At 37.9% G+C, this 26,315-nt stretch overlaps 1 protein-coding gene across 5 annotated transcripts in view; it reads right to left on the reverse strand.

The window, feature by feature from the left end:
* The window catches only part of RAPGEF6 (Rap guanine nucleotide exchange factor 6), a 221,043-nt gene that overhangs the window by 67,943 nt on the left and 126,785 nt on the right, over positions 1-26,315 (reverse strand). For all 5 annotated transcript variants that reach the window (XM_029219185.1, XM_029219186.1, XM_029219187.1 and 2 more), the window contains 7 exons: positions 16,127-16,304; positions 13,943-14,079; positions 11,137-11,295; positions 10,412-10,564; positions 5,699-5,863; positions 2,663-2,770; positions 808-1,011 (listed from right to left, as the gene is read on the reverse strand). In XM_029219185.1, the coding sequence (XP_029075018.1) occupies positions 808-1,011; positions 2,663-2,770; positions 5,699-5,863; positions 10,412-10,564; positions 11,137-11,295; positions 13,943-14,079; positions 16,127-16,304 (1,104 nt within the window). The remainder of the gene's footprint in view (positions 1-807; positions 1,012-2,662; positions 2,771-5,698; positions 5,864-10,411; positions 10,565-11,136; positions 11,296-13,942; positions 14,080-16,126; positions 16,305-26,315) is intronic.

The following is a 26,315-nucleotide window of genomic DNA, read 5'->3' on the forward strand; positions in this document are numbered from 1 at the left end:
AATTTTTAAGTGGAACAAATTCAGCTTCCCAAGTGATTCAGTTAGATGAGAAACCACTCTTTGGTGTACATGATAATTATCTAGACTCTTTGGTGTACATGAGAATTATCTGAGAGCTTTGTTCAAAATACAGATTTCCAGTCTTCATCTCTGCAGAATGTGATTAATATGATTACTAAGACTGAGGTGGGTCTAGGAATTGTATTTTTTAGTAAAAAGGCTGTCCATAATCTCATTTTTGAAATATATTGTTCTATAGTTAACTAATGCCTACATGGAGAGAATAAATCCCTATCAACTTACTCCCAGTGTCTCCTTCCTTTTCCTAGTCCCTCAGCCAGCTCACTCTGCTTATGGATGTAGTTCTGTTACCATATGTACATTACTTAAACCAAAACCATCATTTATGGTAATCTTAGGCCACTTAGAGTAAAGATAGAAGTGCTTACTGCTTTACAGCATGCAAGGGTAGGGTGCTAATTCTCATATGGATCTTTCTGGAATACTGTGAAGTTGCCAACTGATAGAGGTCCTAATCCTTGGAGGATATGCAGGACCATTCAGGTTGATAGTGGCCACACTACCATGCTGTTTCTGGACGTACTATATCAAATTTACCATTAAAAGTAATGGATATATGACAAAGACATTTTTAAAATAAACAATTTAAAAAATACTACCTCTAAAAAGAAGGTTAAAAAATACTTCCTAAAATTTACCATGCTTACTTGAAGAAATATCAGATGAGGAAAAAAGTAGCACACCTATTACTTATAAAAAGGCTTTAAGTGGTTGTTATTTACTTACCTGATCACCACGTTTCAGTCCTGCATCAGCAGCTTTGCTACCAGGTTCTACACCTTCAACAAAAATACCAAATGCCTTCTCACTTCCTCCATTTAGGCTGAAATGCAGAGGGGACTCCCGGGAAGCCTTTTGCAGCACAACCTGTCTCCACTTAGCCTTTGCAGCACAGGCAATATTCAATAACCGGAGATGACCATTCATTTTCTAGAAAGTAGAAATGGGTAAGGTATATATAAATGTATATATTTATTCCTATAGGCTTTTATAAATCACCTAAAATTATTAGAATTAGAGCTATATTTAAAATATAGAGGAAATAAAGAACATATAAATAGGGGTAAATAAAACTGAAGGAGGGAAACATTCCACCCTAGAGCACTCTCAAGAATAAGATCTCTTAATATGATTTTTTTAAAGTTTCTAGAAAAGGTTAGAAAAGATTTCAAAGTGATGTCTCATTTAGAGAGGGATGACAAAAAAAATTTCTTCTTCATTTTCTGAACCTTACTAATACATAATCTGTTATTACCAGCTTGCTTATCTCCTGGCTGTTACATAAAACCAGAATCTTTTTAAACCTTTATTTAAAACCTTAAAGGACTTGAACCACCTTCCCAACATTGTGTAACATTCAAAGACACATTCAAGTCTCCATCTCTTCTAGAAATATTATTCTTATATTATTTTAGATCTTCCTATATTATTTTAGATCTTCCTTAAACTTAGTAATATTCTAACTTTCAGGTTCTAATATCAGTTTAATATTTAACTATTCTCGAATAGTGTACTAAGTAAATCTCATGTCTATAATAAGAAGCTAAATTTTTTTCAGGGTAGGAACCAAGTCTTACACCTGTTGTGATCCTATATAACAGCTTGGAGTATAAAGTAGAATTCAATAAATACTTGATGACTGACTCAATTACTGGGGGAAAAAATCCCATGATTGTAAGGCAGTTTCTATTTTCCATAAGCCCCTTGAATATTTACATAGCCAGCACTGGAAGAGCCTCTATGGACCTCTTAATCAGGTTCCCTGTTCATCCCCCCCATTTCACATAGAGCAGATGTGCTGCTGAAAAGTCTACAGGAACCAAGAGGTAAGGAAAGGGACAAAATAATCTGCCAATTTCCCCCTCTTTATTCAACTTAATCCACTTGTACTATATGAGTAATAACAATGGTTCTTGAAAATGTGCTATGTGCCAGGTTTTGCTGGCAGATTCTTATGTTTATTAACCCACTAAAATCCTCACAACAATCTCAACAATCTGGAGGCTACTGTCTATAAAATAAGACAACTGAGGCATATAAGGTTGGACAACTTGTCCAAGTTCACATATGCACCAAGTGTTGAAGTCTGAATGTTAATTCAGGCAATCTGACTCCTGAGCTGCATTATTATTTACTTCCTAAAATTTCAAGTTTCTTGGAGCAGATAACCCAGTTGCAGTTCAAAGTTTTGTCTCTAATAGGGAGAATAAAATGGATTTATAAATAGCTACCATGAAAGTTAAGAAGACCTTGAGGGTATTAATCGTAGGTGTTGTATATTAAGAACAAGTGAAATCACATGCAGAAGGGAGACTTAGAAAGTCTAAACTAGATCTGATAAAGTATGTGTATTTGTATGCCTAAATCAGTGAAAACTGTGGAAGAAGCATGATTTTTGTTTGGGCTGAAGCAGCAGAGGATGAACAGAAGTCTAGAATACAGATTTAGAAGTTCTCAGAACAGGCAATCAAGACACAGGAGAAGATGAAAGCTGTTCTGAGTTGCTATTCTTCGGGGGTGGGGTGGGAGGTTGGTAAGAATCCCTAAACTCTGAAGAAGATAAAATTCTTCTGAGCCTTACTGTATCTTCCAGATTTTTTTCAAATTCCTCCAGAAATCGAGTCATAGCAGGATCACCTTCAAAATCATTAAAATGATTATTTACCCATAATAGTACAATCCGTGTCACCTGCGGAAACATGGAAGAGGCAGCATACGATTATACGAGAGGCATTCTTTCTGCAAAAGTAGGTTCCAAAAGCATGTCTTAAACTGAGGGGAAATTGAGCTTTATGGCTAATCTCTTTGCCCACCTGCTCACACACAAAAGGCTCATTCTAACAGAGAGGCATGTTTTAGTTTGAGCTTTTGCTTCCTTACGTACACAGGTAACAGAGAAAGCCAAGACTGCCTTCACTGAAAAAACAAGCCTGTATACTAACATGTAAGAAGTACATGGGATATATATTTTGGACAGTATCTTAAAACGCAAGCCGCCAAGAGCAGGCAAATGTCAAAAGTGTTTCTTTAGCTGAGAACATGTTTCACCAAAATTGTAATAAAAATCTGAAACTTCCTTCGTAAATACTGTGTATTTTCAAAGTTGTGAACTGATTTATTACTTTGTACCACAGATTAACAGAAAAGTTAAAAACTAACAAATGAAGGTTGAATTAAATAATGTGTCTACAGGGAACTCTACTCAGTGCTTTGTGGTGACCTAAATGCAAAGGAAATCCAAAAAAGAAGGAATATATGTATACGTATACCTGATTCACTTTGCTGTACAGCAGAAATACAACACTGTAAAGCAACTACACTCCAATAAATATTAATAATAATAAAAAGCTTCTGAATATTAAGAAAAGACAGAGGAGCCAAATTAAGATCAAAAGAAATAAGCCAGAGAATTTTCCAAAATCTAAAAAAAAAAAAAAAGGAAAAAAAAAAGTGCCTAACAATATAAGTAATTTAAGTCATATACTTTTAAAATTGTGGTAAAATACACATAAAATCCACCATTTTAACCACTTTAAAGTGTACAATTCAGTGGCATTTAGCACATTCACAATTGTGTACAACCGTCCCCACTACTAGTTCTGGAACATTTTCATCACCCCAAAAGAAAACCCCATTCCCAATAAGCAGTCACCTCCCATTCTACCCTTCTTCCAGCCCCTAACAGCCACTACTTACTTGCTTTTCTGTCTCTGTGATTTGTCTACCTGGATACCTCATACAATATGTGATCTTTTATGACTGGCTTCTTTGTCTTACCATAATATTTTCAAGGTTTATGCATGTTGCAGCATGTATCAGTATTTCATTTTTTTTTAATGGCTGAATAATATTTCATTATATGGTATACCATATTTTGTTTATCCATTCATCAGTTGATGGACATTTGGGTTGTTTCCACATTTTGGCCATCATCAATAGTGTTGCTATGAACACTGCTTACAAACTTTTGTTTGCACACCTATTAGCTCTTTTGGATATATGCAGGAGTAGAACTACTGGGTTATACGGTAATTCTATGTTTAACTTTTTGAAGAACCACTAAGCTGTTTTCCACAGCAGCTACACCATTTTACATTACTATAAGCAAGTATGGGAATTCCATTTTCTCCACATCAACACCCTTAAAATGCTTGTTATTTCCTTTCCTTTTTTTAAGTCATCTTAGTGGGTGTGAAGTGAACAAAACCATCACTGTGGTTATGATTTGCAATTTCCCTGACTAGTGACACTGAACATCTTTTTCATGTGATTGCTGGCCATTTACATATCTTCTTGGGAGAAATGTCTATTCAAGTTCTTTGTCCATTTTAAATTGTATTGCCTTTTTGGTGTTGAGTTGTAAGAGTTCTTTATACATTCTGGATACTAGACCCTTATCAGACATATGATTTGCAAATATATTCTCCTATTCCATGTGTTGTCCTGTTTTTCCTGATAGTACCTTTAATGTAGAAAAGGTTTTAATTTTGATGAAGTTCAATATATCTATTTTTTCCATTGTTCAAGGTTGAGCTTTGGGTATCATACCTAAGAAACCATTGCCTAATCCAAGGTCATGATTTTTTTTCACCCCTTCTTTTCTTTGAAGAGTATTATAGTTTTAGCTCTAATATTAGGTTTCTGATCCATTTTGAGTTAATGCTGAATACGGTATAAAGGTCAAACTTCATTCTTTTACACATGAATATTTAAGTTGTCCCTAAATCATATTTTTGTTCATTCTCTAGCATGCCTTTATTTCCTCAGCAACCTAAGTAACTATATATAATTTCAAAATCAGGAGGAAGGCAAGCCTGTAGTTTTGGACACTTGAGTTTCCTAGACGATAGAATTCCACAGTCCAACTACATCTAACTTATTTCCCTTAAAGTATAACTCAGAAAGATACACCAGGCAATTATTAATTACTATGGCCCTACTTTTATTTTTCTTAAAATGACTAACTTACTACCTGTTACTGAGGTAGTTTACTGGTAGCAATGTACCAGTAGCTGAGGTATCACTATTCTTTCCATGGGAAGTACAAACACCCCATAAAATAAGGTAAGATAATCTATTTATAACAGCAAACAATGTTTAATGCAAAAAAAAAAAACCTCAAAGCTAGATTAAAATAAGTTACAGCTGTGATAAATTAAGGTCAAAAAGATAAACTGTTTTAAAATGATTATAAAGTCTTTAACTCAAAAATCAATGTATTTCTAATTCTATTTAAATTGTTTCTAAGCCCTCTTGAAAAAATTTACTTGGTGGATATTCTTTCTAAACTATTAAATGACTTTTAAATGTTTTATTGATCTCCTCAGTAACCACCAAGTATTTTGATAAAGTGTAAAAATATTATCATCCACCTTCTGAATTTACAGCTACACCACAGCCTGCTTTCAGTTTTTGCCTTTTAAAAGGCAAAACATCCACTTTTAACATTCTATTCTGTCATAAAAGTAACCAAGCAGAGATATGTCTATACTGATTCACTAACTTTTTAGGCGAGTTGAATCTTATCAAAATAAACATTTAATTTGTCAGTTGCAAAAGGTTTTGGGGGAATAAAATTTAAAATCACTTTCATGCCTTTTATAATTATAAAACCAACCTTATCCCTTAAACTGTCAATTTTGAACCATTCCAATAGTTTGGTCCCAACATCCAAAGGACTTTCAAGAAATGTTCTATAAGTTAATAGGAAATCTTCTATATAAGTTGGGTCCACAATGGAATGCTCTTCTATTAAATGCATGATGAGACGCTCAGGTGTTGCCTAAAAAAGAAAAATACAGGAAGAATTAGAAAATAAACAAGTAGCTCAGGAACCAAAGAACTCCTATTGATTACTTCTTTTTGTAGCCACTCTATTACAAAGTCCTTGAAGTAAAGTTTCACCTTTAAAACCCTCAGCACTGGGAGTAGGTAGTCTCTCTAGGTTGTAGTCCACCATCACCCAGAGGTTTAGAGAGAGAAAAGGCAGAGGAATAAACATGCACAACAGCATTTACTCGGCCGTAGTTGTTTTTATTGGCATTTCATCATAGGAATGGGGGGATAATGTAATGACTGTCGCGAGTAAAGAGAAGGAAGAGGTAAGAGTTAAATTAAAGAAGTAAATAAAGTTTTCTTCCAAATTTAATCATCCTTAAATTCTCTTCTGTCCCAGGCTATAGGAACAACATAGCAGCTCAAGATAGCTTGTTTTACTGTTGTTACTTCTGGGAATAGAGGTTTCCTCTTCTATGGTTTCTTCATTCTAGTTCACCAGAGGAACCAGAAGTTCTATAGATAGTTTTAACTCAGAGTTTAACTCCTTGCCTGTTTCCCAATTTATAAAAAGGAATGCAAACAACATTTATCTACTGCTCCTTCTTGAGCTTCTGAATCAATGTTAAACTATATTACCTTAGCAGCATTTTCAAAAATGGGTACACAAAACAAATACAGAAATAAGCCAGATGTTAAGCCAAATATAAAAACCAACTGTTGCCCATAACCTCAAATTTCAATTTGTTGCATTCATCCAAAGAATTTCACTGGCCAGAATTATTGCATGGCAAACATAGATTAATACTAACGGTGTTCTTATTTGAGAATTTATTAAAAAATAAAAAAGGGTACCCCACTGCTAATAAGGTATGTAAATCATTTCTCTAGAAGGAAGTCAGAGGAAAGTCTCTTTGAAATACCTATTTAAGGGACAAGACAACCACAGGTCATTCCTATTCTTCTCCCACCCTCCAAAATACTCCAAGAATACCAAATTGGGTCTATCATTAAGGCAAATCACAATCTGAGTTCACTTAAAATGCGGTTCTTAGATCATATATAGCTAAGTCAGGGGTGGAAATGATCAACATGTTAAAGAAAGGCCATTATTCTGATTAGCTAAATCACTGAGGCAGGATCTCTGCGGAGACTAGGCCATATATTCAAAACTGTATTTTTTTTTTTTTTTTTTGCAGTACGCGGGCCTCTCACTGTTGTGGCCTCTCCAGTCGCGGTCCGGACATGCAGGCTCAGCGGCCATGGCTCACGGGCCCAGCTGCTCCACGGCACGTGGGATCTTCCCGGACCGGGGCACGAACCCGCGTCCCCTACATTGGCAGGCAGACTCTCCACCACTGCGCCACCAGGGAAGCCCTCAAAACTGTATTTAAAGACAAGTCCCTGGGACTTCCCTGGTGGTTCAGTAGCAAAGAATCCACCTTACAATGCAGGGGACTCGAGTTTGATCCCTGGTTAGAGAATTAAGACCCCACATGCTGCGGGGCAACTAAGCCCATGCACCACAACTACTGAGCTTGCACACCTCAGCTAGCAAGCCCACGTGCCACAAACTACAGAGCCCACGTGCGCTGGAGCTTGTGCGCCACAACTAGAGAAGAGAAAACCCGCACGCCACAACTAGAGAGAGGCCCATGCACCACAAGAAGATACCACGTGCCGCAATTAAGACCCGACACAGCCAAAAATAAATAAAATAAATAATAAATCAATCTTTATTTTTTTAAAAAAAGACAAGTCCCATTGTCATGCAGAGGCATGTTACCAAATTGCTCACTAGCATCTAATAAGGTGGATGCTGGGTGACAGGGTACGCAGAGTGGGCAGGTGAAGGAGATGGCTGGCATGGAAGAGGTTGGTTATGACGAACAAATAAGTAAATATACAGAGCATAACAAGAGCCACTGTTGGATAAAGTATTTACAAGTAGGGGAAGGAAAAGGCTACCAAAAACTTTGTGGTATAGTACTGGAACTGGGAGTACTGGTATGAACTCTTGACTGTTATCAATAGATAGACAGATATAAGAAGATATAGGTATGTATGAATTTATAGTAAATAAATACATATATTTCCTACCTCTGTCTGATGAAAAGTTCTAGAAGCAATGACACCACAGTAGCAGTGAACAGAGTGCCCAGATCTTGGTTTTTTAATGCTGTTCTCTACTAGAAGGATCCAGGGCTCTCTAGAGAAATGTCTGATTCCAAAGCAGGGGCAGTGAAAGATGAGCCTGGAACATCTTGTTTTGCCAGATAATAATGAAGCTCTCAAAAAATGATGGGGACATGTCAAAAGGATACAGGAATCAGCCTTAAGAGGGTCCCACTGGCCAAATCTGGGACAATCTGACGATCAGAACAACACTGATGGTAAGGGAATACAATACATGAGACCATAACAATATAATTAAAGAGGGGAAAATGCTCATTCTTACAGAATGACAATAAATGTAGAAGAAATAATGGAAATAGAAAATCACCATTACAGGCAGGAGTAGTCAATCGAAGTAAAGACTGGTGGATAGAGGTTTGTAAGACATACTGACACTATCCCAGAACATCAATGCTCCAAATGCTCATCAATTACAAAGGGTAAAATGGTGGCTTTAAGTGAAGAAACTTGACAGACACCAAGAGGACCAGGTGATTAAGGTTAACTTCACTGGTGGTGAGATAGGTTGACATTGTATGATCCCTGAAATGATGCACTGAGAAAAGCACAACATTATTTCTGTGGAATTCCTGCCTGGAAAGCATGACTGTAGTCTGGGCATGAGGCAACACAGGATAGATCTTGTCTGAGGGTCATAGTACAGACTGTAAGGGCTGTATTCTTTAAAACTGCTGAGAACGTGAATAGGGAAAGACTGTTCCTGGCGTAGACTTAAGTGACATGACAACTAAACGCAACTGTGTGCCTGGATGAGATTCTGAACCAAAAAGGAAAAAAGAGCCATTGTTGGGATAGTTGGTGAAAATCTAAATAGCATCTGTGGACTGAATGGTTTTACTTTATCAATGTACATTTCCTAACTTGAAGGTTTCTATGGTGTTTATATAGGAGACTGTTCTTGCTTTTAGGATATACACAATGAAACATTTAGGAGTGAGGAGGCATCACATTTGCAGACTGCTCTCCAACGGTTGAAAAAGACTGATGATAATGGAGAAAATGCAGTGAAATGTTAACATTTGGGGAAGCTGAGTCAGGGTGTTCTCTGTACTGTTCTTGCAACTCTTCTGTAAGTTTGAAATTACAGGGCTTCCCTGGTGGCGCAGTGGTTAAGAATCCGCCTGCCAATGTAGGAGACATGGGTTTGAGCCCTGGTCCAGGAAGATCCCACATGCTGCGGAGCAACTAAGTCCGTGCGCCACAACTACTGAGCCTGCACTCTAGAACCTGCAAGCCACAACTACTGAGCCTGCGTGCCACAACTACTGAAGCCCGTGCACCTAGAGCCTGTGCTCCACAACAAGAGAAGCCACCGCAATGAGAAGCCTGCGCACCGCAACAAAGAGTAGCCCCTGCTCGCCGCAACTAGAGAAAAGCCAACAAAGACCCAATGCAGCCAAAAATAAATAAATTTGTAAAAAGAAAAAAGAAATTATAAAAATATAAGGCTCACCATGAGCCTTCATAAAAAGATAGTCTATGGCAGTCCACATATATACTCATTTTTTTCTACATAGAAAGCTTACGCCTATCAACTTAGGAAAAGAAAAAGACAGTGTTGAGGAATAGCCTGACTCCTGAGAAATATCTTATCTGACACCAGTCCCTCTTACTGTTAAATAAAGCTTCTGCACTTATAATGAAAAATAACACATGTACTTATTTTGCAACCAAGACTTACTTGAAAAGAAAAAAAGGTCATGCATTTACTTCCTCTCTTGCAACTAGAATTGCTCTATTTTACATCTACATGTCATAAAAGAGACAGGGAGATGGGAGAGTGGAAGGCAAGGGGGCAAGGAATAGGGGAGAGAAGGAATTAGAGAAGGGAAAACAATACGGGTAGTAATACTATAGCATGCTAAGGCTTTTGATTTGCCACATTTAGCCCTAATAAAGCCCTGCCATAGCATCCCCATTTTCAGATATGAAAATTGAGGTTCAGAGAAGTTAATGTCTATTTCAATGCCACAGAGATCTAGTAAGCACTCATTTAGGATTCTTTATACATTTATGGTTGGTCCTTTCAATTTCTGTTTTGTTTCTAAATATTGCTGTCTTTGATGAAATTAATTCCCATTATCAACGGATAATACAATAAATTTGAGAAGGAAAATTTTGACTGGTATATTCTAAATAATATCCTTCCATACTGATATTAAATGGCAATGTTACCCTTCCTCAATAAAATGTGTAAAAACCAACTTAGAAAAAGTCAAAAGAATTAACACATTTATTTACACTAGATCCCAAAGTTAATGAATTATCTTGCACTACTCAAAAAGTGGTTCAAAACCTTTTAAGCAAGATGAAAGCTTTATTCTATCAATAACAAGAAAAATAAGTAAAAAATACCCACCTTGATTACAATGTGTCCTTTCCTGGTTCCACTGCGATCTAGTTCACGGTGCTCATGTACCATAACAATTTCTCCTTCTTCCTCAACTTTATGGGTATTTTTTTCCACATGATTTAAAATTCTCCAATAATCCTGCTGGGCTATGCAGACAAACTGTCCGAGAACAACATGGGGACAATTAATGAAGCTATAATACATAAATATATCACTATGCACCAAGGCAGAGCACAAAGGTGAGAACTCAAGTGGCGTAAGTTCTTTATTTCATCCCTTCATTCCTTAACAAAAATCAAGATAAAATAAACAATTCATGCACAAAGAGACCAAAGAAATTAAATCCATTTGAATTCTGCTCTAAAAGGAGAAGTGAGCATCTACTTCTCTCAAAACTGACACTATGCAAAGAAAACATGAAGCAGGAGTAAGTTAGAAACAAACAACTCAGAAGTTCCTATTGAAAAAAAACAAAAAAGAGACTGAGCTGGCTAATACCAGATAGAAATTTAACAAATCAACATTTATTAGATATATTCTCTTTTAAAATATGTATAGTTTGTTCAATTCCACAAATATTTGAGTCCGACATAAAATCTAGTTTCCTTTATTAACTGTGAGCTTTTCAAACCCCCAATTCTCAAATCAAGCTATTTTATTTTGGGGAAGGAAAAAAAAGCTCAGCCATTTAAAATCAAGAAACAAGAGTACACAAGCAGACATAAGCTTACCTGACAATCGTCTACTTTAGTCCTAACAACTCCATGAGTGTACTGCTTATCCAGAGTGGGTGTAATTCCAAAACTATTTCCCATAAAGAGATTTTCAACTTTTCCATCTGGATGACTAATTTCTACAGTGCCGTTTAAAATAACATACCATGAGTCAAGCTATAGAGAAAAATATAGGCTTTAAGAATCTTTGGGAAAAGAGGGTTACATGTTAACTTTGAAAAATAATCAATCAATATATAGAACTCGTATAATTTAAAAAAGAAAAAAGAAGATCTGATTATATTACTAAATACTCTGTCAGTAACACCCTATTCCTGTTAAGCCAACCACTAAAGTTTATTTTACTCTTTCTTCTTTTAGTCACCAAATGAAATCGGGGACTCTCAGTAACTGTTATGGTTAAGACCACCAGCTCTGGGCTTCCCTGGTGGCGCAGTGGCTAAGAATCTGTGTGCTAATGCAGGGGACTATGGGTTCAAGCCCTAGTCCGGGAAGATCCCACATGCTGTGGAGCAACTAAGCCCGTGCACCACAATTACTGAGCCTGTGCTCTAGAGCCCGTGAGCCACAACTACTGAAGCCCCCACGCCTAGACCCTGTGCTCCGCAACAAGAGAAGCCACCGCAATGAGACGCCTGTGCACTGCAACGAAGAGCAGCCCTCCTCACTGCAACTAGAGAAAGCCCACGTGCAGCAACGAAGACCCAATGCAGCCAAAAACTAAATAAAATAAAATAATAAAAAAATAAAAGGCTACAAATGGCACAGTCCCATTAATACAAAAAAAAAAAAGACCAACAGCTCTTGGAATCTGAATCCAGAATCTGCCACTGACTAGCTGAGTGACTCTGGGCAAGTTATTTAACCTCCTAGGCTTCAGTTTCTTTACTGCTAAAATGGGCATAACAACATTACCTATCACAGGACTTTTGTGTCCATTAAAAATGAGTTTAATACAAACCAAGTGATTAGAATAGTGTCTGGCACATAGCAAACACTCAAAAGAAAGAAAGAAAAAAAAAGGGAGCTAGTGATTAATTCAGAAAAACTATTAAAAGCCTGAATTTTAAGGCATATCTTAAAAAATACTGAAAATTTCTCCTAATGTTAAGAAAATACTGCTCTCAATTTATACCAAAGTATTTAATGCTCTAAGGAGACATATTCTAAGGCCTATTGTATATCAGTGAAAGACTACTTGTTCTCATGTGGTATCCCTTTTATTAGCCTAAACTTTCAATTTTAATGTGAATCAGTTTTAATGTGATTTTAGGGAAATCTGGATTATCAGTTCTGAAGGAGAATCACTGGCAACAAGAAATATTTTTTCAAAACTGTTTGTTTTTAATTTTTAGTTATTTCAAATATAAAATACATTCATTGTGGAATTTGTGGATTACACAAATTACTTGAGGACAGGGGCTGTATTGGGGTTTTCCACCACTATCCTCACTGTGTACCTAGCACAAAGTAGGCACACAACAAATTTTTGCTGACAGAACCGTGGAATATTAAAAGAAGACAAAATTTGTGGAAAAGTAAAGTTATTCAAAACCCCACTATTTATACAGTTGTCATCAAAAGTTTAGTATTTTTCTCCCATGTTTATATTATTTCATATTGTTGAACTATTTAGGCTATCCTGTCCTTTTAAAAAAATTTAATACTATACTCATTTGTTCATCAAACTTTTTTTTAGTATATCCTATATGCCAAACGATTTCTAGGATACAGGGAGAAAGCATGTAGACAAAGCTAGAGCTAAGGCCCCTGCCCTCAAAGATATCTATCAAATTTTAAAATAACTTGAAAACCTATATAATATTATAACCTGTGGCTATATAATAATTTAGTTAACCACTGTTTTTTCGCGGGGGATATATTTTGGTCATTTCCAATTTTTACTATTATACATATTCTGCAATGAATATCTTTTGGCATAACTCTTTGAGTTTTATATTGTGTCTGGAGGAGAGACATTAAAAAGGGGAATAATGGGTTAGAGGCTGTTAATACTTTGAAGCTCATGTTAAAAATTTCTAAATGATTTTCCAGAAATACTGTTTATATTCCTACTAGCAGTATATGACAATGTGCACTGACTGACATTTCACCATTAATTTTTATCAGTTCGATAAGAAAACCAGTGAAGTGCTACCTAACAGCAGTAACACTTTTCAATTCCTCTGAATCCTCCCTCTGCCCATCTACAAGTTGCCATCCAAGCATTTTTGAAAATAGAATTGCCACATAAATGCCTCAACTGACAACAGTCTACTAGGAGGCACAGGTACCAATACATTTCCTTCATTTAAAAAAAAATGTATAATATGAAAAAGGGATAAGGAGATTACATACTTGAAAAACATTTTAATAATAATGTTATAAATATACTAATATAACAATAATTACTGACATGTATACACTGATGTGTATAAAATGGATGACTAATAAGAAAAAGAATAAATTAATAAAAACAAAACAAAGAATAATTAAGAAAAATTTTTTTAAATCTTATAATTTAATTTGAGAAGTAAAAACAAATTTGGTCCAATGAATATTAATTACTGAACATCTATTCTGTGCAAGGTCCACTGCCATGAAATCAAAATTAAGACAAAATAAAGCAAAAACAATACAAAACTTATCTTTTCAGAAATTATAACTATCCCAAACTCAGCAGTCATTTAAAAAACTGTATAAATTTTAAAAGTCAAGATCTACACAAGTTTATGAAAATTAAATTATTCTAAAAATTAGCTGCTATAACCAAGTAATGTGTAACATCTATTTGCTAACCTACCTCTTGCCCATCTTCAAGAATAATAGCTCCAGCCTGCTCCACCACTTCAAAAATCATCACTGAGCAGAGTTCTCTCCTTACAGACATGGTCATGTTTGCAAAAGCAGGAAGCTGGTGCATAAACTCCAGTAACTGTTCTGTTAAAAAACAGAAATTCTAGTTTGGTGACCATCAAGGACTACAGTTTAAAGATACAATAAAATCCAGAATCCAATACCCAATTCTCTAATCAACTTAGGAATTCATGCTGCTAAACTAGAGAAACCAAGATACAAGATGACTGTTGCTTTAAAAAATTCAGCTATTTGGTTAACAGATATATTCAGACTCACATGAAAATACAGGCATAATGGAAGACACCAGAATTCACAACCTCCAGAGAGAACCAGGAAACTACACAGATTCAGACGAGGCTGGAGAGTTTAGCTAATTTTCCTAACAGGAGATGCTATTCCATGGTGGTTACATTTAGTGATGTCCTTTGATCTAACAGATTAGTGTAAAAGGCTTTTGTCTGTTTCTTTCTGGGCTAGAGTTTTTAAACAGTTATTAATAAATGTCAGTAAGTAATTAAATTAGGGACAACAAATGTGAATACTAGTTTAAGATTTGTCAAAGCAACTACAAGGTAACGCTCTTTAATTTAACCAACAAATGTTTGAATACCTGCCTCAGGCCATTCCCTGGTATAGATACAGGAGCAATAAAGATAAAGGAAAAAACATTTAAGCAGTCAGCTAAGGCTGAAACAGAAGAAACTATAAGGTGCTATCTATCTACAGATAACTGGAAGTTAATCATATTTCAATTTTTAAGAAAGCCTTGTGAAAACAGCATAGTGTACAATTCTTTATCACTAAAAATGCACTTACAGTTGCTGTCCAGATAGCATTCACAACATGAGTCTCAACTGTAGGTTGCATAACTATATTATATGTTATTAGCATGGCAAGGAATGTTCAAATGTATTGATCTTTACTCCCATAGATTATAATTATTAGTAGCAGTATCTTCTGACTTGAATCACAGCAGTATGACTCTTATAAAAGGGAAATCTAGGATAAAATCTTAATTGAATCATAATATATAACAACACTAAGTAATCTCTGTCCTTAAAGATAACATTAGCATCTTTAGTATTACTCAACCTCCAATGTACAGTAAGTAGTTCTATAAGAAATTAAAGGAAAATTCATAAAATTTGAATCAAGAAATATACACATATTTTTTCAAGCTACAGGCAAAACTATGATTTTTGATAACATTTGAAATTTTTTTGAATTCATAGACACTGAACACTGACACACTGTGTTTTACATGTCTTATGGACATGGAGAGGGAAATCACTTTACCGCAATCAAAGCTATTGTTTTATAAATTGGGGCAGCCAGAATGTGAGGACTCTCTGGCTGCAACATCCATCACCCTAATGATGGCCAGGGTTGATTCAGCTGATCCGGCTGTCTAGGCAGGTGTCCCCTTCCTCCCTTCACCACTCCACACATGCATCCGTCCTGAAGCTGTACACTTGGTCAAAGAGGACAACCTGTCCCGATAGAGGAGAACCTTCCCTGAGAAAGGAGTACTGTCCTTCGCTTACGCTTACGGATATATGAACAGCTGCGTTCCACTGCTAGAACCTCCAAAACAAGCTCTAATATTGGGGCAGCTAGCCTCAAAGACGGCCCTAAACAATTCTTGCCTCTTGATATTCACGTCCTCGTGCAGTCCTCTCCCATACTGCATGAGGGTTGCTCTGTATGACAAACAGAATTGGGAAGAAGCAATGATGTATCATTCCTGAGGCCAGATCATAAAAGATACTATGGCATCTGCCTTATTCTCCCCTGAATTACTGGCTTTGGGGGAAACCAACTGCCATGTGGTGAGGACATTTAAACAACCTCTGGAGAAGCCCGTGTGGAGAGGAACTGAGGTTCTATGCCAAAAGCCATGTGAGCAGCCACCTTGGAAGTAGATCCTCCAGCTTAGCCCAGTGACTGTAACCCCTGCCACATTCTGACTACAACCTCATGAGAGACAATGAGCCAGAACGACTCAGGTAGGCTGCTCCTGAATTCTTGACCCACAAAACCTTGTTGGGGGTAATTTGTTATGCACCAATAGGTACCCATATATAAACTGAACTATAATATTCCTATTGTGAACAGATGTATTTCTTACCAATGTCATCATCAGTTTTGTCTGCAGGTTCTTTTTCAAGACATTCTCGAACAAGATCTCGCCCCTGCAGTGGATCTGTTCGATCAATCTCTTCATCTTCCTCTTCTTCATCTTCAGAATCAACAGGTCCTTCTGGAAGACGTGTTAAATCTACATCTCCTACCTCACTTTCCGTAGCCTACAGAAAGAAATCTTGATCACTTACCATTTCATGTTATAAAAATTATATGTCACAATCTGAATGAAGCAAAACTACCCCTCCCACCAAATATTATCAAGAATTAGGCAACACCGTATGCTCTATCAAAAACAAAATGCTACTTATTTATAAAACGTTTCTCTCTGCCTAAAATACAAGTCATCATTTCAGTGTGACATCTAAATTGACAAATCTGAGCCAGTATGTATAAAATGGTCAAGAGACTCAAACATCACTAAATGTATTAACACCTGCTTTCCAACAAACACCTGTGTTTCTTAAAAGTACATTTCCTAAAATATAAAGTGCAAGAAAGAGAAAGACAGTTTACCAACAATCATTTTAGGAGTACCTTGTTAGTATATGCTGGGTGTTATAAATAAGGTATTATTCTTTCAGCACTAGGTTTAGAGTCTAGTAGGGTAGACAGTCATGTAAATTAAGAACAGAAGCATAAAACAGCAGTACTGAAAAGTGCTAAAATTCAACAACTGTGAAGGATTGAACAAATACTTCTCTCTTTCCAATACCTTATTGTTGAATCTAACAGTAAGCAAAGAAGAGCCAAGGTTACTCTACCAGGGGTCCCCAACCCCCCAGCCGCAGATGGGTTCTGGTCTGTGGCCTGTTAGGAACCAGGCTGTACAGCAGGAGGTGAGCTGCTACCCCCCATCGCTCCCCATCGCTCGCATTACCATCTGATCCATCCCCAACCCCCCCACCCCTGTCTGTGGAAAAACTGTCTTCTAAGAAATCAGTCCCTGGTGCCAAAAAGGTTGGGGACCACTGCTCTAAGCAATCTTAAAAAAATAAACTTATACTTACAACCTGAACTTTGCAAACATACTAGTCTCAGATAGTTGTAAAAGAACTAGCAGATTTTTAAAAAACTATGAATTTAAATGTTACTCATAGAAAACAAATAAAATAATTTATTTACTTTTTGTACTTTGTATTTTTTACTTTTTGTACTTCAGGACAAAATCAAATTGTCCTGAAGTGGATTATTAGGCAATATTTCTAAATATTATACTCAGTTGATTCATACTATAATAAATGAAAAAGCATGAATACTAAAGCAGATACGGAAAAAAATGAGTAGAATGTACAGAAATTTCATAATAAATAAGCACTCATACATGAGGATTATTGAAAACTATGGAACCTTCATTCAAATATTTAAGTCTCATCTCCTGTGTTGAACATTTACTATTTTGTCTGCCCAGAAGAGGTTCTTCCTTCTTTTAGGGAGTTGATGTTCCTCTCCCACTTAACCCAGAGATTTCAAAGGGAAACAGTGCCCTGTTCCTGGCTAGGGAAGCTAAGGGAGAAAGTCCTTTCCTCTGGATTTTTATAACTGGAGCTGGAGGGCAGAGCATCCTTTCTCCTCTGGTTGATGAATTGGAAGAATGTGAGGCAGAACAGCCTACAGCCACATGGGAATGCCTTTCTATGGTGGGAGAAAATGGAATCAACTGGCAGAGAAAAGGGCAGGGGAATGCGGAGGAAGGACATTGAACAAGACAGCAGACACAGAAAGAGATCGAGACAGACAGACGCAGAGCAGCAAAGCAAAAAAACAAAAACATATCATGCAGGAAAGAGATGGAAAAAGCACAGCATGTGCAACAAAGATGACCTGTGACAGAACGTGTCACAGAGAGAGAGGGAGGAAGAGCAATCAGGCAACAAGGAGTCAAAGGACTAGAGAGACAGGCAAACAGGGGCAGACACACTTGCAAGCATCCAGGTTCCTTGAGGCCAGAGCTGCCTCTGCTTTCTCTGGGGGTCAATAACTTATCTGTTCTGGCTTTAGTTAATTCAAGTTAAGGCTCTGATACCTGCAACTGAAAGAGTTCTGATTTGTTATGTAAGACCAGGTTCTATACTTCTTTTGGACTTCTGCACAGCTTTAAGTAAGAGCTTTAATCAATAGTTAACAAACTAGATTAAACACCCAACTTGAAATCTTTAAGATTAGATAAACTGGCTCTTAAGGCTCTTATAGGGGCAATCCTATCTTATGACCAGCATGCTCTCCTGAGTTACATTTTGGTTATGAAACTTTAGGGTTTAAGCAGAGTGCATTTCTGAATAATATACCTTTGTAACTAAAAACTTGTTAAAAAGTTACAATCTCTTTTCAAAGATAAGTAGTTTTAATTTAAATGTGTAGATACTAAAACGACTTTTCCAAAACCCAATTTATCTACAAACACTGATTTTAATCTAAGAAATGAGTGTTAAAAAACACTGAAGCAATATTTTTTACACAAGTTAATTTTTCAGAATATAGATGCTCACCTCTGGAATAACAGCCTTTTTCTCTTTTATCAAATTTTAAGGACAATCTACCTTAAATCTGAGTTTTTAAACTACCCTGTCCTCATCTCAATCTCAGGTTTTCATCCCCTGACCAAGACTATTTCAACCTAGTCTCATTCTTATCTTTTAGATTATGTCTGATAAAAAGATGGATAACTCACAACATAACAAAAGGCAAGGGCTTCCCTAGTGGCGCAGTGGTTGAGAGTCTGCCTGCCGATGCAGGGGACACAGGTTTGTGCCCCGGTCCGGGAAGATCCCACATGCCACAGAGCAGCTGGGCCCGTGAGCCATGGCCGCTGAGCCTGCGCGTCTGGAGCCTGTGCTCCGCAACGGGAGAGGCCACAACAGTGAGAGGCCCATGTACCACAAAAAAAAAAAAAAAAGGGCAAGATGCAAAGGGGGGTGGGGGTGGGATGAATTGGGAGACTGGGATTGACATATATACACTACTGATACTATGTATAAAATAGATAACTATGAGAACCTACTGTATAGCACAGGGAACTCTAATCAGTGCTCTGTGGTGACCTAAATGGGAAGGAAATCCAAAAAAGAGGAGATATATATATATGCATAGCTGATTCACTTTGCTGTACAGTAGAAACTAACACAACATTGTAAAGCAACTATACTGCAATAAAATTTTTTTCAAAAAAGGCAAGACGCAATTCAGTTATGTGGATAATAGGGAAGGCTTACTGTCATCTGCACGAAAAGTGAAGATATTTTAAGAAAATAACTCTTTAGGTAGAATGAAAATCATGGGTAGTGACTGGGAGATGACTATTAAAAGAACTCTTTTAGGAACTTTCTAAGGCCATCTGCAAAGGAAAGAATATAATCTCTTCTTACCATTGTCCTCTTTTAGCTGTACTTTTTTCAAAGTAGGATAAAAGAAAAAGGATGAGTAAAATTAGTAAAGAGAACATACTCAACTGCTAAAATGTTAAGAGTCTACAAAAGGGATAAGGTGGTAAAATAAGAATGAAGAATAAAAATATAGGGACTTCCCTGGTGGCGCAGTGGCTAAGAATCTGCCTGCCAAAGCAGGGGACACAGGTTCGAGCTCTAGTCCGGGAAGATCCCACATGCTGTGGAACAGCTAAGCCTATGCGCCACAACTACTGAGCCTGCGCTCTAGAGCCCGCAAGCCATAAGTACTGAGACTATGTACCACAACTACTGAAGCCCGCGCACCTAGAGCCCGTGCTCTGCAACAAGAGACGCCACCACAATGAGAAGCCTGCACACCACAACGAAGAGTAGTCCCCGCTCACTGCAACTAGAGAAAGCCTGCGCACAGCAATGAAGACCCAATGCAGCCTAAAATAAATAAATAAATAAATTTAAAATATGTACAGCTTTAAAAAAAATAAATAAAAATATGAAAGAGTCTCAGTCGGAGGAAGATGTCAGAAGAGTAAGACGCAGAGATCACCTTCCTCCCCACAGATACACTAGAAATACATCTACACGTGGAACAACTCCTACAAAACACCTACTGAACGCTGGCAGACGACCTCAGACTTCCCAAAAGGCAAGAAACTCCCCACGTACCTGGGTAGGGCAAAAGAAAAAAGAATAAACAGAGACAAAAGAATAGGGACAGGGCCTGCACCAGTGGGAGGCAGCTGTGAAGGAGGAAAGGTTTCCACACATTAGGAAGCCCCTTCGTGGGCGGAGACTGCGGGTGGTGGAGGGGGGAAGCTTCGGAGCCAGGGAGGAGAGCACAGCAACAGGGGTGCGGAGGGCAAAGCGGAGAGATTCCCGCACAGAGGATCGGTGCCGACCGGCACTCACCAGCCCGAGAGGTTTGTCTGCTCACCCGCCGGGGCGGGTGGGGCTGGAGCTGAGGCTCGGGCTCCGGTTGGAGCGCAGGGAGAGGACTGGGGTTGGCGGCGTGAACACAGCCTGCAGGGGATTAGTGCACCACGGCTAGCCAGGAGGGAGTCCGGGAAAAGTCTGGACCTGCCGAAGAGGCAAGAGACTTTTTCTTCCCTCTTTGTTTCCCGGTGCGCGAGGAGACGGGATTAAGAGTGCTGATTAAAGGAGCTCCAGAGACGGGTGCGAGCTGCGGCTAACAGCGCAGACCCCAGAGATGGGCAGGAGATGCTAAGGCTGCTGCTGCCGCCACCAAGCAGGCTGTGTGCGAGCACAGGTCACTATCCACACCTCCATTCCGGGGAGCCTGTGCAGCCCGCCACTGCCTGGGTCCCGTGATCTAGGGACAACTTCCCCGGGAGAACGCACGGCACGCCTCAGGCTGCTGCAACGTCACGCCAGCCTCTGCCGCTGCAGGCTCGCCCCGCATCCGTACCCCTCCCTCCCCCCGGCCTGAGTGAGCCAGAGGCCCCGAGTCACCAGCTCCTTTAACCCCGTCTTGTCTGAGCGAAGAACAGACAGCCTCCGGCAACCTACACGCAGAGGAGGGGCCAAATCAAAAGCTGAGCCCCGGGAGCTGTGCGAACAAAAAAGAGAAAGGGAAATCTCTCCCAGCAGCCTCAGAAGCAGCGGATTAAATCTCCACAATCAAATTGATGTACCCTGCATCTATGGGTGCAATACATGAATAGACAACGAATCATCCCAAATTGAGGAGGTGGACTTTGAGATCAAGATTTATTATTTTTTCCCCTTTTCCTCTTTTTGCGAGTGTGTATCTGTATGCTTCTCTGTGAGATTTTGTCTGTATAGCTTTGCTTTCACCATTTGTCCAAGGGTTCTATCCGTCCATGTTTTTTTTTTTTTTAAAAACTTTTTTCTTAATAATTATTTTTTATTTTAATAACTTTATTTTATTTTATCTTACTTTATTCTCCTTCCTTCCTTCCTTCCTTTCTTTCTTTCTACTTTTTCTCCCTTTTATTCTGAGCCGTGTGGATGAAAGGCTCTTGGTGCTCCAGCCAGGTGTCAAGGCTGTGCCTCTGAGGTAGGAGAGCCGAGTTCAGGACATTGGTCCACCAGAGACTTCCCGGCTCCAAGTAATGTCAAATGGAGAAAGCTCTCCCAGAGTACTCCATCTCAACGCGAAGATCCAGCTCCACTCAACCACCAGCAAGCTACAGTCCTGGACACCCTATGCCAAACAACTAGCAAGACAGGAACACAACCCCACCCATTAGCAGAGAGGCTGCCTAAAATCGTAATAAGGCAACAGACACCCCAAAACACACCACCAGATGTGGACCTGCCCACCAGAAAAACAAGATCTAGCCTCAACCACCAGAAAACAGGCACTAGTCCCCTGCACCAGGAAGCCTACACAACCCACTGAACCAACTTTTGCCACTGGGGACAGACACCAAAAACAACGGGAACTAAGAACCTGCAGCCTGCAAAAAGGAGAGCCCAAACAGAGTAAGATAAGCAAAATCAGAGCACAGAAAAACACAAAGCAGATGAAGGAGCAAGATAAAAACCCACCAGACCTAACAAATGAAGAGGAAATGGGCACTCTACCTGAAAAAGAATTCAGAATAATGACAGTAAAGGTGACCCAAAATCTTGGAAATAGAGAAAATGCAAGAAACATTTAACAAGGACCTAGAAGAACTAAAGATGAAACAAACAACGATGAACAACACAATAAATGAAATTAAAAATACTCTAGATGGAATCAATAGCAGAATAACTGAGGCAGAAGAACGGATAAGTGACCTGGAAGATAAAATAGTGGAAATAACTACTGCAGAGCAGAATAAAGAAAAAAGAATGAAAAGAACTGAGGACAGTCTCAGAGACATCTGGGACAACATTAAACGCACCAACGTTCGAATTATAGGGGTTCCAGAAGAAGAAGAATAAAAGAAAGGGACTGACAAAATATTTGAAGAGATTATAGTTGAAAACTTCCCTAATATGGGAAAGGAAATAGTTAATTAAGTCCAGGAGGCACAGAGAGTCCCATACAGGATAAATCCAAGGAGAAACATGCCAAGACACATATTAATCAAACTGTCAAAAATTAAATACAAAGAAAACATATTAAAAGCAGCAAGGGAAAAACAACAAATAACACACAAGGGAATCCCCATAAGGTTAACACCTGATCTTTCAGCAGAAAATCTGCAAGCCAGAAGGGAGTAGCAGGACATATTTAAAGTGATGAAGGAGAAAAGCCTGCAACCAAGACTACTCTACCCAGCAAGGATCTCATTCAGATTTGATGGAGAAATTAAAACCTTTACACACAAGCAAAAGCTGAGAGAGTTCAGCACCATAAAACCAGCTTTACAACAAATGCTAAAGGAACTTCTCTAGGCAAGAAACACAAGAGAAGGAAAAGACCTACAATAACAAACCCAAAACAATTAAGAAAATGGGAATAGGAACATACATATCGATAATTACCATAAATGTAAATGGATTAAATGCTCCCACCAAAAGACACAGACTGGCTGAATGGATACAAAAACAAGACCCATATATATGCTGTCTACAAGAGACCCACTTCAGACCTAGAGACACATACAGACTGAAAGTAAGGGGATGGAAAAAGATATTCCATGCAAATGGAAACCAAAAGAAAGCTGGAGTAGCAATTCTCATGTCAGACAAAATAGACTTTAAAATAAAGACAATTAGAAGAGACAAAGAAGGCCACTACATAATGATCAAAGGATCGATCCAAGAAGAAGATATAACAATTGTAAATATTTATGCACCCAATATAGGAGCACCTCAATACATAAGCCAAATACTAACAGCCATAAAAGGGGAAACTGACAGCAACAGATACAGAGTAGGGGACTTTAACACCCCACTTTCACCAATGTACAGATCGTCCAAAATGAAAAAAATAAGGAAACACAAGCTTTAAATGATACATTAAAAAAGATGGACTTAATTGATATTTATAGGACATGCCATCCAAAAACAACAGAATACACGTTTTTCTCAAGTGCTCATGGAACATCACAAATCAAGCCTTGGTAAATTTAAGAAAATTGAAATTGTATCAACTATCTTTTCCGACCACAACACTATGAGACTAGATATCAATCACAGGAAAAGATCTGTAAAAAATACAAACACATGGAGGCTGAACAATACACTACTTAATAACAAGATGATCACTGAAGAAATCAAAGAGGAAATCAAAAAATACCTAGAAACAAATGACAATGGAGACACGACGACCCAAAACGTATGGGATGCAGCAAAAGCAGTTCTAAGAGGGAAGTTTATAGCAATACAGTCCTACCTTAAGAAACAGGAAACATCTCGAATAAACAACCTAACCTTGCACCTAAAGCAATTAGAGAAAGAAGAACAAAAAATCCCCAAAGGCAGCAGAAGGAAAGAAATCATAAAGATCAGATCAGAAATAAATGAAAAAGAAATGAAGGGAACAATAGCAAAGATCAATAAAACTAAAACCTGGTTCTTTGAGAAGATAAACAAAATTGATAAACCATTAGCCAGACTCATCAAGAAAAAAAAGGGAGAGGACTCAAATCAATAGAATTAGAAATGAAAAAGGAGAAGTAACAACTGAGACTGCAGAAATGCAAAAGATCATGAGAGATTACTACAAGCAACTCTATGCCAATAAAATGGACAACCTGGAAGAAATGGACAAATTCTTAGAAATGCAGAACCTGCCAAGACTGAATCAGGAGGAAATAGAAAATATGAACAGACCAATCACAAGCACTGAAATTGACACTGTGATTAAAAATCTTCCAACAAACAAAAGCCCAGGACAAGATGGCTTCACAGGCCAATTCTATCAAACATTTAGAGAAGAGCTAACACCTATCCTTCTCAAACTCTTCCAAAATATAGCAAAGGGAGGAACACTCCCAAACTCATTCTACAAGGCCACCATCATCCTGATACCAAAATCAGACAAGGATGTCACAAAGAAAGAAAACTACAGGGCAATATCACTGATGAACATAGATGCAGAAATCCTCAACAAAGTACTAGCAAACAGAATCCAACAGCACATTAAAAGGATCATACACCATGATAAGTGGGGTTTATCCCAGGAATGCAAGGATTCTTCAATATACGCAAATCAATCAACGTGATACACCATATTAGCAAATTGAAGGAGAAAAACCATATGATCATCTCAATAGACGCAGAGAAAGCTTTCGACAAAATTCAACACGCATTTATGATAAAAAGCCTTCTGAAAGTAGGCATAGGATCATTCCTCAACATAATAAAGGCCATATATAACAGACCCACAGCCGACATCATCCTCAATGGTGAAAAACTGAAACCATTTCTACTAAGATCAGGAACAAGACAAGGTTGCCCACTCTCACCACTCTTATTCAACATAGTTTTAGAAGTTTTAGCCACAGCTATCAGAGAAGAAAGGGAAATAAAAGGAATCCAAATCAGAAAAGAAGAAGTAAAGCTGTCACTGTTTGCTGATGACATGATACTATACACAGAGAATCCTAAAGATGGTACCAGAAAACTACTAGAGCTAATCAATGAATTTGGTAAAGTAGCAGGATACAAAATTAATGCACAGAAATCTCTGTCATTCCTATACAGTAATGATGAAAAATCTGAAAGTGAAATCAAGAAAACACACCCATTTACCATTGCAACAAAAAGAATAAAATATCTAAGAATAAACCTACCTAAGGAGACGAAAGACTAGTATGCAGAAAATTATAAGACACTGATGAAAGAAATTAAAGATGATACAAATAGATGGAGAGATATATCATGTTCTTGGATTGGAAGAATCAACATTGTGAAAATGACTCTACTACCCAAAGCAATCTACAGATTCAATGCAATCCCTGTGAAACTACCACTGGCATTTTTCACAGAACCTGAACAAAATATTTCACAATTTGTATGGAAAGATTAAAGATCCCGAATAGCCAAAGCAATCTTGAGAACAAAAAACGGAGCTGGAGGAATCAGGGTCCCTGACTTCAGACTATACTACAAAGCTACAGTAATCAAGACAGTATGGTACTGGCACAAAAACAGAAATATAGATCAATGGAACAGGATAGAAAGCCCAGAGATAAACCCACGCACATATGGTCACCTTATGTTTGATAAAGGAGGCAGGAATGTACAGTGGAGAAAGGACAGCCTCTTCAATAAGTGGTGCTGGGAAAAATGGACAGGTACATGTAAAAGTATGAGATTAGAACAATCCCTAACACCATACACAAAAATAAGCTCAAAATGGATTAAGGACCTAAATGTAAGGCCAGAAACTATCAAACTCTTAGAGGAAAACATAGGCAGAACTCTCTGTGACATTAATCACAGCAAGATCCTTTTTGACCCACCTCCTAGAGAAATGGAAATTAAAACAAAAATAAACAAATAGGACCTAATGAAACATAAAAGCTTTTGCACAGCAAAGGAAACCATAAACAAGACCAAATTACTACCCTTAGAATGGGAGAAAATATTTGCAAATGAAGCAAGGGACTAAGGATTAATCTCCAAAATTTACAAGCAGCTCATGCAGCTCAATAACAAAAAAGCAAACAACCCAATCCAAAAGTGGGCAGAACACCTAAAGAGACATTTCTCCAAAGATGATATACAGACTGCCAACAAACCCATGAAGGAATGCTCAACATCATTAATCATTAGAGAAATGCAAATCAAAACTACAATGAGATATCATCTCACACCGGTCAGAATGGCCATCATCAAAAAAATTTA

The sequence above is a fragment of the Monodon monoceros genome, unplaced genomic scaffold (genome assembly GCF_005190385.1).
Source record: "Monodon monoceros isolate NGI ecotype Baffin Bay Population unplaced genomic scaffold, NGI_Narwhal_1 Super_Scaffold_12, whole genome shotgun sequence".
NCBI lineage: Eukaryota > Metazoa > Chordata > Mammalia > Artiodactyla > Monodontidae > Monodon > Monodon monoceros.